Source organism: Mauremys mutica, chromosome 14, assembly GCF_020497125.1.
Source record: "Mauremys mutica isolate MM-2020 ecotype Southern chromosome 14, ASM2049712v1, whole genome shotgun sequence".
In the NCBI taxonomy this organism is placed as follows: Eukaryota; Metazoa; Chordata; order Testudines; family Geoemydidae; genus Mauremys; species Mauremys mutica.
The window spans coordinates 25,202,558-25,221,545 of NC_059085.1; the positions used below are offsets into that span (position 1 = coordinate 25,202,558).

General features: G+C 38.8%; 1 protein-coding gene across 2 annotated transcripts in view; it reads left to right on the top strand.

The window, feature by feature from the left end:
- ZNF536 (zinc finger protein 536) overlaps positions 1–18,453 on the top strand; it is a 349,438-nt gene extending 330,985 nt beyond the window's left edge. Inside the window, exon 8 of one of the 2 annotated variants that reach the window (XM_044986775.1) lies at positions 18,216–18,453. In XM_044986775.1, the coding sequence (XP_044842710.1) occupies positions 18,216–18,451 (236 nt within the window). In that variant the 3' untranslated portion in view covers positions 18,452–18,453. The remainder of the gene's footprint in view (positions 1–18,215) is intronic. The other variant, XM_044986776.1, reaches the window with a different exon arrangement.
- The last annotated feature ends 535 nt before the right edge of the window (positions 18,454–18,988 follow it).

The following is an 18,988-nucleotide window of genomic DNA, read 5'->3' on the forward strand; positions in this document are numbered from 1 at the left end:
TAAAATAAAGTGGAGAGCTTCGCCTGCTGATACAGACATCGCCAATTGGGCATATGGGACTAGTTGTGTGTTTGCATCGGGAAGAAAATAAATTATAAAGTGTTTGCTGAAGCTTTTAGAGTTTATAAACTATGGACCAAAGCATACATCCAGACATCCTGGGTGTGTTCAAAATCCAAATCTGATCTGAATTTATCAAATGGTCTTTATGGTTGTAGCTGGATGAACCAAAACTCCATGTCCCAAACACTCCCAAACTTTAGCCATCTGAATCTGAAATTTGTGTCTTGAGCCTTGTGTCTTGAGACTATAGTACACACCCAAATTACCAAAGGATATTGAGTTTTGTCTGGCAACTTTGTAGCTCTGAGGTACTCTTTTGTGAGGTTACATTATCAAAAGGGCATTGGCATGATGATACATTTTGCATGCAGTATCATTATGGTTGGTTACGACAGGTAAGAGAAATGTAATATTTATTTTTTAATTGTGAGATCTATTTACAATTTTAAATCAAACTGTCATTAGGGATTTAGTCTATCAGAGCACAGTCAAAAACCTTCAAATAACTTTCTAAAGGCAGATTCTGCCTTCAGTTTCATACATACTCCCGCTGAGGCCAATTGGAGTTGCAGAGGAATATCTGAGAGCAGAATTTGACCCTCAGGACCAAATTTCCCAAATGGCCATTCTTTGAGACTGTCTTTTGATTAACAAGCCATTTGCAGTAGACTAGGACCAGAGAGGCAATATATACCACACTGCTCAAATCTGTGGCCAAATATTCTACCGAGACCTAGTTAATAAAAATCAACTTGCTCCAATAGTCACTGAGAAATACCTCAACTGTTAGCAATCAATTGAGACTGAATTTAAAAAAAAATGCAAAAGGACATCAAAGAGGTTCTCATTCCCAGTCTATTGCTCTATTTAAGGGTCCTATAATTCGGTGAGGTTGTGTGCTAAATAATTTGTAAGCCTTCAGAACATGCAGGTTATTGTTTGTGGACAGATGGTGCATCACATTTTATTGCTTATTCCTTCTGTGGTTTCTCATATGTGGGACTGATGTGCATTCTGAAGTCTTTGTTTCCTTGCTAAAGTCTCTAATCTAAAACAGGCAATCAAGCAAACAGACAGTGCTTCAGAAAGCATAATCATAGTTTTAAAGGGAAAAAAATTTCAGCTGCAGTTAAGAAGCAGATGTGTTCCCTGAAAATGCAAAAGGTTATCAGAAGTATTAAAATAGGACAAATACATAAAATTAGGAAGCACCTAAAGGAACAGTTATTTTATTTTAATAATGCAGAGTAGATGTGTCATTTCCTTGAATACCTGCTTTGTGTTTCACTGGCTTTGGTACTGGTACAACGAAAGCCTTAAGAGACTGGCTTTTGCTTTCACCTTTCCTCTTGAGATTGGCAGTCTTTGTCTTTTACAGGCAAGTAGCAGCCTTGCTGTGATCTTGGAGCCACTGCTGCCCTTAAGAGTTAAATCATGTTGATATACAGGAAGGAAGTGAAATAGACTAACTCTACTCTTTTCTTCCTACGGATTTTTCTTTTTATTCTGAAGATAGAATTACTGTTTGTAAGCATCTGAAAGTCATTAGTGGCTCTGCAGTCTGTCAGGTGCCGACGCAAAAAACTGCTGAAACTGAACGGGTTCCTGTGCAGAGTGCTGGGAATTTGTCATGTGCTGATGAGCAGTTATAATAATATATGAGCAAATCACAAGCATTCTGCAAATTAATCAAATTTTTTTCCTTCTCCCTTGTCTCTGGGAGAGTGGCTTTGCCGGCAGACGTAGGTGAAGCAGTTTTACTCACAGATGGTAGCTCTGGCATCAGATGGAATTTATATAACAGTAATTCTGATTTCCTGCCAAAGTAGCACTGAAAACACCAGGGAGATTGTACAAGACAAGTCATGTGGTTTTGCTGAGGTTGTTGTGGGAAGTTTAAGGGGGGAAATCTCAAAATTTTCCTCTTTGCATTTATTGTTATAGCCTGAAGGGCCAGAAATTGTACGCCATTCTGCCATAGGCGAAATCCAACACATCTTTTTTTATGAATTGTGCTGAAAGAGTGCTTCACAGCTGTTGAAACTGCTGGCAGGGAGAGAACCACATGATTCCTTCTCCTTTCTCTTTCCTTACAAGGATTAAAGGAGGGAAGGTTCAAAAGGTTGTTGCACTACATGTTAAAGTGAGGCAAGGTTTCCCTTTCCAGGAAGCAATGCCATGTTCACTTACTTTATACTCCCTTCGGTATAACAAAATAGAAAAGGGGATTTTATTTCAAATATTGAATTAAATGTAAAGGCAAAGAATTCTCCTCTTAATAACCAGATTTTTTTTGAAAGAGGTTATTCAAGTTGATTAAAATTAGTATTTGTGCATACCTTGATGTTTCCAGTTTGAGACATAAGAAAACATATATGCACATTTTATTATTTGTATCAATAAAGGGTAAATGCGTGAGCATACAGGTATTATGCAGCATGTGTTTGAACCGGAGACAATGGCCTAATTCTGATCTCGCTCACATCAGCATAAACCAGCTAAAGTTGCATCTTTTTTTTTTTTAAATCAGTGTGAGAACAGAATCAGGCTCTATATCTTTTGAATGATCTTATGCTTTCTTAACAATAATCAGTCTTCACTAAACATATTATTTTTATAGCAAATTGAGTAACACCTGGAGCATAGCAGGAATGCTGTGTGAACTTAAAAGAAAAAAATAAGGGAGAGTAGAATGGGAGAACTTTCAGGGAATGTTTTTAATAAAGAGGTGAATTCTTTCTGCAGTAGAAAAAATGATAAGATGGCGTATCAGCTACATTATGCAACAAAGTAATGCTGCTGTGTTTTTATAATGTAAGGCACTGCCCATTTGTTTTGGTTTACGTGACTGCAGTGAAATAAGTGGATTAGACTGAAACTTTAGCATGCTTCACTGCAGCTGGTTGCAGACATCTGTCATTCCTCAGCCATACATTCTGGATCATGCCAAGAAGAAAAAGCAAAGTCTGACACCTTTCATTTTAGAGATCCTTTATAGAAAAGAGAACCGGGAGAGAGGAGGGAGGGAAGCGGGCAGGGGGAAAGAGAGCATTTCCTTTGTGACTTAATAAAAAGACACTTTTTCTGTGACATCATCAATAGTACTTTCCAAAGAGAAAGATCCTGAAAAGTTCGTGCTCATTTTATCCTTTTCAATCTTTTAATTTTTACTGTTCAAGCTACTGATTTGTTCAGTATGGATATGATAAAAAATGTAGTGTGTGTGTGTGTCTGTGTGTGTCTGTGTGTGTAAAATATATATTAAAGATAGATGCATATATATATGCTAAATGTAGATATACATAATATACCTAGTGAGATATAAATTATATTGTGTAATCACTCACAAAGGTACTCATATTAATTCAGTGCAACAACAATGATGGAATGTAATGCCATTGCATTGTTGATAGCGATGTTCTGCAAACTACACACACATAACCCCATAAATAGATAGTAGTAATGTTTTCAGTAGAATGATAAGTGGGTAGTGAGTTATCCCCAGATAATCTGAAATATTAGCTTTTAGTGTGCCGGATATTTATTTACTTAAGGTGTTCTGTTTTTCCTGAGACTCTTTTCTAACATGTCGCTGTAGATAGAGCATCATCAGTTAAATGAAAGTTGTAATGTGACGAAGTTACATTTACATTACCTAACTTACATAACTAAGCAACAACTAAAATTAAAGAACATGTTCATCTTAAGTGACATCTTGGATGTAGAAAACACTTAGTACATTTTAAGGCCTCCTTTCAGCAAGTACTCCAGAACGTGCTTACCATTAAGCATGTGTCTAATCCCATTGTTTAACTGCATACTTAAGTGATTTGGTGAATCTGGGCCTACAGGAGAAATTCCTAATCTTTACCTGGATACACACACAGAACCAGATCCTCACCTGATGTGAATTTGCCTAACTTTGTTGATAGAATGAGTAAGGATCTGGCCCTTTGAAAGTTGTGATTGAGATTTCCCAGAAAATTGGGAATGAGATTTTTGTTTTACTGCCACTCCACCAAATAAAATAAACAAATTCAAGAGAGTGGCAACAGTGATAGAGAAAGCACTACTATAATTAAGTCCTTTGAATCAGTGGTTACCCGTATTAGTTGTTGGTTGTTCTAAACATTTGTAACTTACAAGGATAATAATGATGCAAGATTTAGGACACAAAGTCTTATGTATCTGAATGATCAGGTTTACTGAGGTCAATAGGACTACTTACAGGGAAAAAGGTTACTCATATGCTCACATATTCCCAACACCATACCCTCAGGGGATATGAACTGACTTTGTTCAATTGTTTACGAGGTGTAAATACTGAAAAGGGAGATAATTGTTAGGGTGGTCTAAAGGAGGTGGGTGTTCAACTAGCAGTAAAACTGAACTAAGAAGAAGAGCTGAATATTAGGGGAAATATAACAGTGATATTTAACATATTAGCCTGGAATAATTTCCCAGGGGGAATATCTTCATTGCTTCAGATATTAAAACTAGACTGAACATAGGATGTAAGAATATACTGGCAGGAAAACAAGATCACTGATTAGGCCTTTTCCAGTAGTAACTTCCGTAATTCTGTTTCTACAGTCCCATATCCCCAAAGTGCAGGGTTTATCCTGGAAACCCTCACTTAAGTGAACATAGTGCTTTATGCTCAAAGCTAAACATCCCTTGAAAGATTAAAAGTTTATTGGGCTACTGAAAGCACTTGGGGGAGCAGGAGGTTGAAATTTCTCATGAAAGAGCTAGCAGGAGAACTTGAGATACTTTGGTCAAGAGTTTAATAATTGAGAAGTGTATTTCCTCAGAACTGAATACCAGTGATATGATTAGTAGATGAAATGTAAAAGAAGTGGTAGAACAAGTAAAACAATAGATTGGGTTAAACATGAGTTGATTCATGTCTTCACACACACAAGGGGTAGGAGTGTACTACCTAAACTTGTATCTTGCAAGGTACAGTATTTAGAAGAACTCTGTATTGATCAGTTATTTATACTAAGGAACAAAATGATATCTACCTCTGAGACCACATCTCTCCTTGGCCACACTTCCTTAGCTGCAATCTACCCAGACACTCAAACCGGAGTGATAGAAAGAAAGGGGATGTGTTAGCAGTGTATAATCTATCCGTGACTTTGGAATTCACTCCCACCCTTTGTCTGAATTAGCCAGAACCTACAGATCTTTAGGGACAGTGAATTGCCCATCTATTCCTTCTGGCTTTTGGAGGATAGCTTACCACCTAGTACCCTTAATATGAACTCTCTGATATATTTGTGTATATAAACCAAAATGAATAAATTTGAAAATCTATTTAAATGTAATTAAATCTACCAAAGCATTGGACAATCAGAATTATGGCTGACATTCCAGGCTCAGCGAATGACATAATTCCCACTAACTTCATTTGGGGTACTCTCGGGCATTTTGCTCTTAACTCACACTGTTGTGTCAAAAACAAAATGGCGTCCTATTGTGCACAAAAATGTTGCATTACACCAGATATATAGAGAATTTGGAAGGCAATTTAAAATACTTAAGCCTTTGTTTTATGAAGTCCCAAGTATTTATTTATGTGTTGTGTTGTGCTGTGTGCAATGTGTCATAAAATGTTCAATACATATTTGAAAGAAACTGTAGAGAGATGAGAACATACCTGTAGAAAAAATATTTTATACCAAATAATAACTATTCTTTTCCCAAGCTGAATGTACCAGTTTCTTCACAAGAGATGATTTTGTATCTGTTTCTATTCTTAAATCAGACATTCCTGTTTTAAAAATCTTACTCTGTGAAAAAATTATTTTTTATAGTCAGGTGATCTTTTCAAGGAATATGAAATACAGTCTGCATTTAACCACAGGCAATTTAATCTAGCTATTTCTGGAATTTAGATTACTCCACACAGTATACAAACTCCTCTATCTTAGTGCATCTATTTTCATATAATAAATATTTATATTTTTATTGCCATCAATAGATAACAAGGTAAAAATGGTGAAATTAGAGACGTTTCTTCTCATGTTTGATGACTGATTTGATTAACGATTTGAAAGCATAAATATGAAGGAAAATGATAGAATTTGCTAATTGTTTCTGTTTATTAAGAGTGACTTTACATCAGCGTGAGGGTTAGCTTCTGTCTGACACTGATTTGAAATTAATAGACAGCAGGTTTATAACAAACAAAAGGAAGTACTTCTTCATTGCCAGGGGATGTTGTGAAGGTCAAAATTCTAACTGTGTTCAGAAAAGAATTAGATAAGTTTATGGAGGATAGGTCCATCAGTGGCTATAAACCAAGATGGTCAGGGATGCAACCCCATGTATTAAGCCTCTGACTTCCAGATGCTGGTACAGGACCAAAGTGGAGGGATCACTCAATAATTGCCCTGTTTGTTCATTTCCTCTGAAGATCTGGCACTGGCCCTTGTCAGAAGACAGGATACTGGGATAGATGGACCATTGGTCTAACCTAGTATGGCCATTCTTACATTGTTATGATTTACTTCTGGCTGTTTTACGTATGGAGTTGTTTACTTTGTTTTTCTTCTTTTGGTCTCCACGGCCCAACAGTGTCACAACAACTTTTTCTGCATATAAAAGCCAGGGCCAGCATTAGGGGGTAGCCAGGGGTGAAAGTAAAATTGAACTCTTACCGGTACGGGGGTCGACTTTGGCCCCCAGCCCCCAGAAGGGGCAGGGCCTCAGGTGGAAGGGGCAGGGCTGGGGGTCAGCGTCCCCCAGCCAGCCCATCTACACTGCCTGGCCCGTGCCACCCAGAGCTCCAGAGGTGTTTTAAAGGGCCCGGGGCTCCGCTTTTAAATTGCTGGCCCCAGGGCAGCTGCTCCTTTTGCCTGTCGGTGGCCTGGGGAGGCAGGGCAAAAGGGGCAACGACGTTCAAGAGCTGCCATGGCAGCACTTTAAGCAGGGTCCTTTGCCGCAGCACCACTTTAAAGTCAGCTGTACGGGCCGGTACCAGCAGCCACTTTTTACTGGTACGCCATACCAGCCTGTACCGCCTTACTTTCACCCCTGGGGGTAGCCAGCACGGCAACTGGCGGGGGCCCCGTGTCACAGGGGTCCCACAAAGCTAAGTTGCTCAGCCTTTGGCTTCAGCCCCAGGTGTAGGGCTGGGAGCCCTGGGCTTCAGCCCCACACTGCGAGACTTCAGCTTTCTGCCCTGGGCCCCAGCGAGTCTAACACCTGCCCTGCTTGGCAGGCCCCTGAAACCTGCTCGTGGCCCCTCTTTTATTGAGACCTTTTGTTGAGAATCACTGACCTAAGATACACATTGAATCGTTGCTTTAAATTCCGTTTTTGTAACATAACTTGTTTATTTTAATGGTGCAATGAAAGGAATTCAGCATTAACATTAGCACTTTCCTGGCTTCTTTAGGCTTATATTATACCTTTAAAATGATTAAATAGTGAACTGAAATGCTTATTCAGAAGTACTAAAGATCCCAGATAATGAACAGACTGCACCTTCACTTGGATTCTGAGGGAGCCAAGTAGGTACCTGAGAGTATAATTTGGTCCATCGTGTAGATTTTAATGTCACAAATACATTTAAAAACTAATAATGAATTTTGTTTTCTTACTTTGCTTGTTTCCCCTGCTACAACCAACGACATCTTTACCATCTTTAAGGTCCTGAGGCTGTACGTTTTTATGCTTTTATTCAAGTGAGTAGGCCCATTACACCATTTTCTTAGCTTCAGCACAAGTGAGGAAGTGACACAGAGGTGCTCTTTGTGCCCTTCCCCAAATCTTGGAGTCACGTGAAACACTTCCCTGTGCAGGGGAGATCCTTCAGTAGTAGCTAACCTGACACTGAGGCTATTCTGCACTCTGTATGCATGCAGATCTATACTACCAGGCTTAGGCTCCAAACCTGGAAAGCATCTTTCCTCAGGAGAGTGCTTAAGCACATCGGTGAGACTTAAGCCTGTGGTTATACACTGTCTGAATCATGTCCTTAGTGTGCCTCCGACCGTCGGTAGTCTCTCTGGCTGTTCTTAAGAATGTTTGCAGAAGCAAGCCCTATAGTAACACAGGAAATTCAGCCTGAGTAGTGTCTGAGATGTCATCAAGCATTGCAGGTAAAGCACAGAAGCCTGAGCTCCAGTCATGACAGGTGAAAACTTTTCCAATCATTTCTAAAATTCATTTGTTTGTACTTCTTTGTCTATACTTGTATTCTGTCAATTGTTTAGACTATCAGACAGTTCTGTTAATTTAAAAAGCTTGTCTGCTCAACATTACATTTAGGGGTTTTAAATTTAATTTCTTTGTTGTAATTTAATAAATGAAAAATCATTTCATGGAATGTTGTTATTTACCCAAAAGAGTTGGGTAAATAATAACATTCCATGAGGTGTTCCAGGGCTTGTGTGTGGTTAAATGTATATTCAGAAATTTTGGAAAACTTTTATTGCATATATCAATCTGATTGTAGCAGTTCTAATCTGTCTGGTATTCAGGGAGTTTTATAAATGCATAGTGTGAGACCAATAAAGTGGAATGGTTCAGTCAGAGCCATTATTGTCTATTGGACAAATACATGTATTCAGCTTTTATCCATCCATATTATTATGCACACAATTGGAATGGCTGCTTTAGAGCCATTTTGGTCTATTGGGTAATACAGACCGTATTTAGGATGTTTGCTTTGAATAGTAAAAATCTTTATGAATATTTGTGGGTAAAAAAAATGGAATGCACAAGAGTAGTAGCCAATTTTTAAATGAAAATATTTTTCCCTTTTTAAATTTTTGTTTGTATGTTATACTGCTGTCACCTTAATATGGTAGCAAGCATTTAGTTCTCCTGAGACGCCAAACTGTGAGAGCGATGAAGATGCATTACACAATTACTTCCAAGCTGATGGTCACAGGGATTGCCAGGGAGTCATTCAGAAAGGTTGTCCTGTCAGGCAGAAAGCATATGGCCACCATCTTGGAATTGTTCCTTCTGATGGCAAATGCTCATGGGTTCATTTAAATCACGATTCTACCTTTGATATGGATTTTCATGGGAAACAAAGATTTAAAAGCAGCTGTTCTTGGTAGAAATGATTTTTAAGTTGGTGGCAAGAAGAACCTAAATTTGGGTTGGTCAGAAGCATGTTCTAAGGTTGTTTCCTTGATGTGTTTTCTTGGCCTCTGGCCAAATACACTTCTGAACATTAAAAACCTTTTTCTATATGCCTCTACTGGTGCTTGCTACCTCCCGCTTGAAATTCTAACTGTACCTAAATGGGAATCAATAGGTTCCTTTATTTGCTCCTAGCAACTGTAGAGCACATTTCCAGTTGGAAATCCAACTGTATCAAGAGCAAACTGAACAAATTATGGTCCAGTCCATTTCAACAATTCCCCTTTGACATCTATCCATGGGTACTCCATTAGCAGAGTATCCAAGTGTCCCACACTTTTTAATGGATATCCTCACAACACTACTGTGAGGTAGGGCAGTGCTGTTATCCCCATTTCACAAATAGGGAACTGAGGCACAGAGAGACTAAGTGACTTGGTCACGGTCACTCAGAAAATCTGTGGCAGAGCAAGGAATTGAACACAGGTCTCTGGAGCCTTAGTATCCTAATAACTGGACCATCCTCCTTCTTCTCCTAGAGGAAAATTAAAGTAGACTTTACAAATACAAAAAGAGCATGACATGTCTTCCATTGTCATGACTCAAAAACCTTAAAGTGACCTAATAAAGTGGTCATCTGCAAGAGGTGATGGGACTTATTGTCAAGTTTCACCAAAAAGCATGTACTTACAGTAAGGAAGAAACTTGAAATTAACTTATCATAACACATGGTAATAATGTTACAATGTTTCAGAACCATCGGCCACCTAATGAGAAACAGTCAGAGCATTCTGTCATATGAACATTGTCATTTTTGCATTTTAAGGGAACAAATGTCATATCTAGTAAACATTTTTCTCAGGATTTAATTATAATTTATAGTACATTGCACAGCATTTGTTTTCCATTCATCATTATATTGCTCTTCATCCTTTTATCTACGTTTATAAGTAAAATTGTGTGTACACAGTTGTCTCTCTTTCCCTGTGTGTATATATGTACACACATGCAATATAATAAAAAGTAGTGTAGTGGGGACAACAGACGGCTTGTGTGTATGATGTATTATTGGCATTTTTCTTTCAAATTACTGATTTCTTGTTGCTTTGGGAGAAAGCCATGATTTTGCTGCTATTAGTACTCTCTTAACAATCTGGAATAAATTCCTGATCTTATCCATGTGACTAATCCAATGCCCATTTTAACATTTTAATGCAAACCCTTACATATGTGCCTGTAATACCACAAAATAAGATGTTTCTTTGTGGAAAATTTTCTAGAATTTGGATGCCAATCAAATATTTTTAGGAGTGGAGAATAAATGCAGCTTCACCATGTAAATTATTTTTTTTTCAATGAAAAAACTTCAGCATTCATCTCTTTTTCTCTCACTCTCCTGTTTGTGTGAATCTTAAATAATAGATCCATATTGAAGTTGGTAAATTAGCAACTATCAGCAGTGTACAGAGTACAGTCAGTAACCTGATTATACTGATATTGAGGTTTTTACGTGCGACAGTGGCACTGTTTGATTTTTAAAGATATACCAATGCAAAATGGGTTTGGCAAACAACCCACTGACAAGCCCTCAGTTCCAGCTGTAGACATTGTTGCCCCTATATGGTCATAAAAACCTACTTTGAGATCTGTGCCTTTCTCAAAACCTGCATTTTCAAATTCCATTCCGTTGATGCACCATGTTGGGCTGCATCAGTCATGCCATGTTATGAAACCTAACACGATGTGACTGATGCAGGCTGACATGACATGTCACAAAGCAACATATCAGATCATAAATTTGAAACAAAACAAAACAAACATTTTTTTTCTCAAAGTCTAAATTAACAAAGCAACATATTTGTTTAAAAGGCAGAAGAAAGTAAAGGGTTGGATTTTTTTCTTTATATTTGCTAGTTCTTTTTCAAGACCAGAATGTTCATCCTCTCCAAGCTCTGTATTCTTCCCAGGGCAGACACACAAAAAACTGGGACAGCCCAAGCCTGAGTCCTACGCCCAAAACCTTAAGGTATTTAGATGCCTAACTCTCATTGAAATCAATTTCAATGGGGGTTAGACACCTAAATACCTTGGAGGATCTTGGCCTTAGTGCTTTCTCCACTTCTAGGCTTGGACCTACAAGGTTCCGAGTGCTGTCAACTCCCATTGGCCTAAGTGGGTGCTGAGGGTACTCGTCATCTCTCAGGGGCACTCTGCATCTTCCACAACTGCTTCCAGACACCATTACTCCAATTATAGTCGATCCTTCCTGTTTTTCTTTTGTAGCTCCATCGCTTTACAATCTCTGCTCTTAGTCCACAGCGTTGAAAGGTCTTCAAACACTGAAGTGCAAGCAATGCAGTGTGCTACTCTACCACCAGGTTGTTTGAGTTGTAAGCAATATAGTGTCCTCCCACTCCTCCTTCATATCTGAGAAGGATGCTCCATAATTTGCTCTCCATTCTGGCCTGCTTCTAACCTGATTCTCCCACACTGCAACACAATGCATTACACATTATCTTCTGAACCATCAGGCAGGGTTCTTTTTCTTAAAGGGCTTTCAAATAATTTTATTGGAAGATATATAGAAGGTAGAATACATATGACCTATAACTTGCAAAGAAAGAACCCACCAACCACCACTAGATAAAACATTATAAATTTATTGCCAACTTATCTAGGAAGGGTTATTTTAAGAACCTGCTGCCCACAACAAGTTTTGAGCCGTAATTAATGGATGGGTTACCCAAGAGAAATGGGCATTTTCCTTTGTCCCTTAGTTACAAGCAAATTGCAGATATTGTTATCTTTGCAAGTAAGAATAATCTCTGGTTTTTGTACTACTTCTGCTGTAAACAATGTTCCTCTTGCTTTCCTTTGACCCTCACTCTGTATACATATTTATATATTATTCATACCGGATTAAAAATGAATGTGCTCTTTACCACAGTTGTACTGTATTGTGACAATACAGATTAACTTATTGTGTACTTACTTTTCATATGGCAGTGATGTGAAATTTTGATGGCCTCAAAAAGTAAGCAATAGAAAAAAAGACGTTGAACAGAATCCATTTAGGTGCATTTTATATGGTCTTATTTGTTAAATTTTGTTGAATTAATAAATTATGTTCCCCATATACAGTTGCACAGTTTTGAACCTTTTGTGATACTGAATGGAATGAGGTTTTTTACAAATATTACTCCATGCTTTGTGAATTCTTTGTTTAAATATTACTTTAATGGATCAGTGTATGAATTGGTATTACTGTTTTTAATGATCAGTACTTATGGTCAAGCTAATACCCCAAAGAACTGATAAATGACATCACATTTTGTAGGCAGGGCTAGTGTGTTGTTTATTATTAATGTTGCCTATACTTCCTATTATAAGACCCTGTTTGCAGTTGCTTATAACTTGCCAAACCTTTAACCATTTGAGCTGAATTCCTCCATTCTGGGTGTCTGCTTGAGAGCAAGGCTAAGGAAAATACATTGTTTTGCCAGTGTTACAAAAAAAAATGGTGGCCTTTTTTTGAAAAGCTCTGGGACCCCTCTTGCTTTGGAGCAGGGATTTGAAATTTGGCAGTGGGTGGCCTTTGTGTCAGAGACATACCTTTTGCCGTCCTGTGCAAATCTGCCCTAATTTGACAAAAAATGATTTGCACATGCTCAGCAGAGATGTCTTAGATTTCAGCAGTTAAGTTCTGCAAAAGATTCCGGCCACACTGGGCATGCTCCCACCCAGAATGGAACCAAAGTCAGATCTGTGGTGGGGTTAGAGGGGGAAGTAGACTGGAACAAGGAGCCTGTGGGACAGAAGGGACAGAAACCAGGACTGGAAGCTGGTGGAGACAACTGGAAGTTGAATTGGAGGGAGACTGGGACTATCTGGGCAAGGAGAGTGGGACTGGGATCCAGGGGGGATTGTGACTAGTTAGGCAAGGATATTGAGATTAGGATCTGAAAAAGATGGACTGCAACTGGTTGGGCAAGGATACTGGGCCAGGGAATGAAATGGCGTGGGGGACTGAGCCAATGTGAGGGGACTAAAATTGGATGAGGAGCCAGCGGGGGATACTATCACTAGATTGGCAAGGAGACTGGGATTGAGAACCAGTGGGATGAAAAGTAAAGAGGTGAAGGGGAGATAGATTTGATAAAGACTGAGATTCAGGGAGAACTGAGCCTGGGACTAGGAGTAGGGGAAACTGGGACAGGGAGGGTGAGTCAGGAGGGGTGAGACTAGATTTGCTGGCTAAGGAGACTGGGATGAGAAGCCTGCTGTGTGGAGACTGGGACTGGCTAGTTGAAGAAATAGAGCTGTGATGAGGAACGAGAAGTGGGGAAGAGAGGACTAGGACGAGAGGCAGAGCAGAAAGGGTCATGAAAAAGGGAAATGAGCAAAAGAATCCCACTAGATCCACTCCATTTCAGAGCCTGAACTGGAACATAAGATTCCTGAGTCTCCCCATTCCTCTGAGGTCAACAAAATCTAAGAAACCAGCTCTCCCTCTCTAAATGCTGGTCCACATAGAGGATGTCAACCTACTACTCCTGTCAGTTATTCTGTTAGCTCAAGTGGCAGAGGTCTGTACGGTGGATGTAAAGGCCTCAACTCCGTTGGTGTTGGTTCATGATGCTACATGAAAGAATTTCTGGGTTTTTTTTTCATTTTGCTTGTTAAAATAAAGGGACTTATTAGGGTTGCAAAGTCAAACACTAAAAAGTTATGAAATGCCAGAATTAAGGTTGCTTTTACAACCTTGTGCATATGCATTATGATACAGTCTTTAATCACATGATCACATACATTTTTTTCCACAAGACCCCTGCCTCATTCAATGCACAGGATGGAGCTGCTTTGGTATGAATCGGGGTTGAATAAGAGGCTGTTGTTTGTAGGACTCAGGCCTCATTTGTTGCAGAAGTTGGAAGGTATATAGTGAATGCAAAAGATTCACAAAGGATTGCAGGAGGAGACGGGGTGGTCTTATGGTTAAGGCAGTTGATTGCTGCCTTGGAGGAACTAGATTCTATCCCAGCCTGTGCCACAGAGCTCCTGTGTCATTCTAGGCAAGTCGCTTAAACCAGTTTTCTCACCAAGTTGTTGCTAATTGGGTGCCTGACGTGAGACATTGGGGTCTGGTTTGCAGAAGTGCTGCACACGCATCGCCACAACTGAAGTCAAAGGAAGCTGTACTCTGAACATGTGAAGCGCTATATAATGCTAAGCTCTCTGAAAAGTCAGGTCTTAGGTGTCTCAAATTGGACACCCAAAATGAGTTGATACTTTGGACCTTAATCTCTTTGAGCCTCAATTCCCCATCTGTAAAATGAGAATACGACCTCCCCCTCAACTCACAGGGGTGTTGTGATTCATTCATATCTGTGATACACTCAGATACTGTAGTGATAAGCACCACAGAAAAGCCCATGAGAAAATGAATAATTCAGTCTTCAGAGCAGGGATTGAAAAGTGTTCCATGAATGAGGCCTATGGCTGGACATTGAGCAGTGAAGATAAAACGAAATATTGACTAGCTGCTCGTTAAGTGAGCACCATCCCTTCTGTGCACTGAATGAGGCAGAGTTCCTGTGGAAAAAATAGTCTGTGATCATGTTGCTAAAGACTGTGTTGTAATGCAGCCACACAAGGGGGCTGAATTAAGGTTGCAAAGGCAACATTGATTCTGGCATTTCCCAACTTTTTGACTGCTTGACTTTGCAACCTTAATAATGTTCATTTAACATAGGGCTTTTTGTGTGTGTTTGTAATGTACAAACTGAAGCTTGCAGAAATATAATTTGGTATCTGTTTGCAGATAATTTAAATCAATTAAAATGTAATGGATGGATGAATAAAAGTATGTTAGGGGAAAGAAAGGTAACTTTCTCTTAACAGGAGGTAAAGAAACCGGTAACACTGTTCTACATTGATCTGATCCAAAGCTCACTGAAGACAATTTAAAGACTCTTGTTGACTTTGATAGGTTTTGGATGAGGTCCCCATTATGACAGTATTACTCTATGCAATTTTAAGTGTTCTTACATGAAACCTTTGCAGACACTAGACTGTTTATAGCAAATTAGCTTTAATAATATATAGAGACTTCATTATACTGATGTTTTCACTTGTATTTACTGCTACTATATATCCTAAAATATAAATTCACTACAACGCAGTAACAGCTAATTTATTCACTATAGGAAGAATTTGTTTTACATGCACTTTGTGACAAACATTTTGTCAGTATATAAATTCCAGTGGTCCTTTTAATCAGATAGGATGACCTCATTCCCATAAAGGAATCTGACAACAGGCACATAGCGTAGTCTTATGGTGATATCAAGGAACTTGGTGTCAGGAGATATGCATTTGATTCTTGACTGCAAAGACTTCCCATGTGACCTTGGGCAAGTCACTTAATCTCTCTGTAAATTAGTTTCCTCATCTGTAACAGAGAGTAATAATATGTATCCACCTCTCTATATGCTTTGAGATCCTGAGATGAAAGGTACTCTGTGTGTGTGTGTGTGTGTGTGTGTGTGTATATATATATATATATATATATATATATATATATATATATATATATATAATATCAATCAATCAACATATTACTTATTATCAGCAAATAAAGGTTCCAGGATTTTCAGTATAGGTTCTGCCCTCAGTTTAAAATACATGTACTGTGATCCTCAGCATAAACCACCAGATGAACAAACAAAGGAATTTTTAAAATCAAAACTACAAACACCCTTGCCAGGATAAAATAGACCAAACTCATACCTTATCACTGAGGTCTCTTTCCAAGGTGTGATGTTTCCTTCTATGAACTGAAGGGATAATTGTGAAATTGAATGATTTTATTGGACCTTTCTTCTGAGTTTTGCAACCTAGCTTAGAATTTCCAAAACAATGCAAATAATAATTTCAGTGAATCTCCATCTTTAAACCCATTCAGTTTTGCACCCATTTTCTGTGCACAAAAGTGGATTGTGGAAGAATATAACTGATACTTTCAAACATGTTGTGAGTGCAGTTATGGACGTATAGTCCATTGGATTTAAGGGACTGATCTTGAAATGCATTGAATAGGTCTAGTAATCTCTTCCTTGACCTCTGTTTGTAGTCCTCCTGCTGAAATTCCTCTGTAAAATTCCTGACCCATTCCTATTTCTATAACTACTATTCCTAATTTTATTCATTATGTTCCCTATTACTTTTTCCAAGATTAAATTTTCCTTGGAAATTTGCCCTTGCTAAGACTAATGATTTCTGGGTTTCATCTCTTTTCCCTGAGTACCTTGTCTGGAAGATTTCCCTTCATCTCCCTGTCTGAGGAGCAGAAGAACTTTGAGTGCTTCAAGCCTGAGACTTAGGTAGAAACCAACTTACTGTGTCCTGTGGATCCATTTAGGCAAATGTAAATATTTTGTATTCTGGAGCAGGACACTGTCCTAACATAACTGACATCAATTTATTGATGATGGGCAGGCATCTCCTCCATACACAAATGCCGTATCCCTGCTTGAGGAAACACGCCCAGAGGTCTGTGTTCTGGGTACAACACTTCCCTCCTCCCAAGGAGCAGCTAGAATCTTGTGTGTGGACTCAGTCTTCAGGTGCTAATTCCCACTTTTTCCATTAAAAATAGTGGGTTGGTTTAGGGGCCCAAGCACTCTAGTTCAGCTGATGACCTCTCTTACATGGAGTGAGTTTTCCTGACAACACACCATCCAGAACACCACCGGTGTAATCCTGGCGTCACTTCAGACCTCTTTCTCTAATGGGAGTGATGTCTGACCAGGCTACCCATCTTCCACTTACTTATGTAAAACTAACTTGATAACACCTAACTGATGATTGGCTACAGCTCACCTGCCTGTGACATTTCTCGAGCTAGCCACTCTCGGCCCCTTCCCACCCTGCGTGCACTGCAGTGCTTTCACACCTACAGTACTTCACTACTATTCCTTCTGCTTCGTGGGGAGTATGTAGTATAGAAACAGGAGAGGGGGGAAAGTGCTCTTCTAATGTGGATATTGGATATTGTTTTTCACTTGTCCTGGATTTATGTAGATGGTCTGGCACATTTATTTATTCATTTATTTGAGCAAATTAAAGCAAGCTAAGCGCATTTGACCTCAGATGGTCCTGGTTTAAGTTAATTTGAGAGACAAAGCTCATAAAGTTCCAGTAAAGCACATCAACAACTTCCCAGCATAGGTTGAAATGTGATTGCTGAAACATAACCTCCAATACCAGATACAGCACCAAGATTCAAAGTCACAATATTATGAAAAATAATGTAAAGCGCATTGCAAGACTGCCTAAAAAGAGCTGTGTTTCATTCATGCCTGTTTTTCAGTCACTATTTCATACACAAGCATACATCAGGTTCTGTGCAGTAACTTTCCTTTTCTAATCTAGAGTGGATATTTTATTTTTAAATTAGCTATAGTTTTGAGCCTCCATCCAGCAAACACTCATGCAGCTGCATCACGTTACTCACATGAGTAGTCCCACTGCAGTGAAGTTACACACATGTGTAAGTATTTGCAGCATTATTGCTATCCATTCAGAAAAACATGAAACAAGACAACAACTCCATGTGCATCAAATGAAACATACAATGTTATCCTCAGAAACCCACCCAAAGACAAAGTATGTTTATTAGAGTGGGGTCTGCACATTGTCATTCGTGCATTGCTCTAGATAATCAACAAATATAAAAAAACCTATTATATGGTTAACTTTATTTGCAAGTGTTCAGATTGGATCACAGAGTGAATGCTTAACAATTATGTTAACTAAGGGAGGGGGGGATGGCTTAGTTTTCTTTAATGTCCCAGAAAAAGAGTTTTTAACAATACAGTTTGTATGAATAGAACTCAACAAAAGCACTATGAATTTCTTATTGTTGCTCAATGCATGCAGCACTTCCTTATAGCAGCATTTCTTTGTTACACTTTGCAAGGAACTGGCTTGCAGTGAAAATGTAAATATGAGAAAAACTAACCAGACTTTTGTCTGTCATGCAGGTCACAGGCCTTTCCAGTGCAGATACTGCCCATACAGTGCCTCTCAGAAGGGAAATCTGAAGACCCATGTTCTTTGTGTCCATCGCATGCCTTTTGACAACAGCCAGTATCCAGATCGCAGGTTCAAGCGCTCCAGAGTTGACTCCGAGGCTTCTGGGAATTTAGAGGAACCTGCAGCTGTCAAACCTGGGAGCTCAGCAGAGCTAACAGAGGAGGGCAGCCAGGCCCAAGAGTAATGCAGCTGAACAAATCAATCTGTATATTGCAATATTATTTTACACAGTTCTTAGGTGTGCATTTGGGTAAGAGTTTGATAACTGCATTCCAAGGAAAAGAATTGTGTACAAATTCCCAGTGGTGTACAGGATGTTTAAAACATTTAAATATATATATATATATATATATATATATATATATATATATATATATCTACACGTATATATTACAAAAAGAAAAAAAATAATTCCCAGCCCTTGAAAATGGCTGCTAAACTGTTACCTGGCAACAAGTACTTCCAAACAATGTAGGTGGGATAATAAAGCGATTTTAAAATGTTAGGAGGTCATTAGTTATTTAAAAAGCAGAGCGATTTCAAACTTCAAAGTGGTCTTTGTCCAAAAATAATGCTCTTAACAGAAAAACGATACCGTCTAAATGATTTAGTGTTGCCTTGAAGATTGAGGGGCTGTGTTTTCATTGTTGAAAACACCTTTATAATATGACACCAGCTGCTGTCATTTGCTTAGCATAGTAATGAGATGTGTTGGTAGACT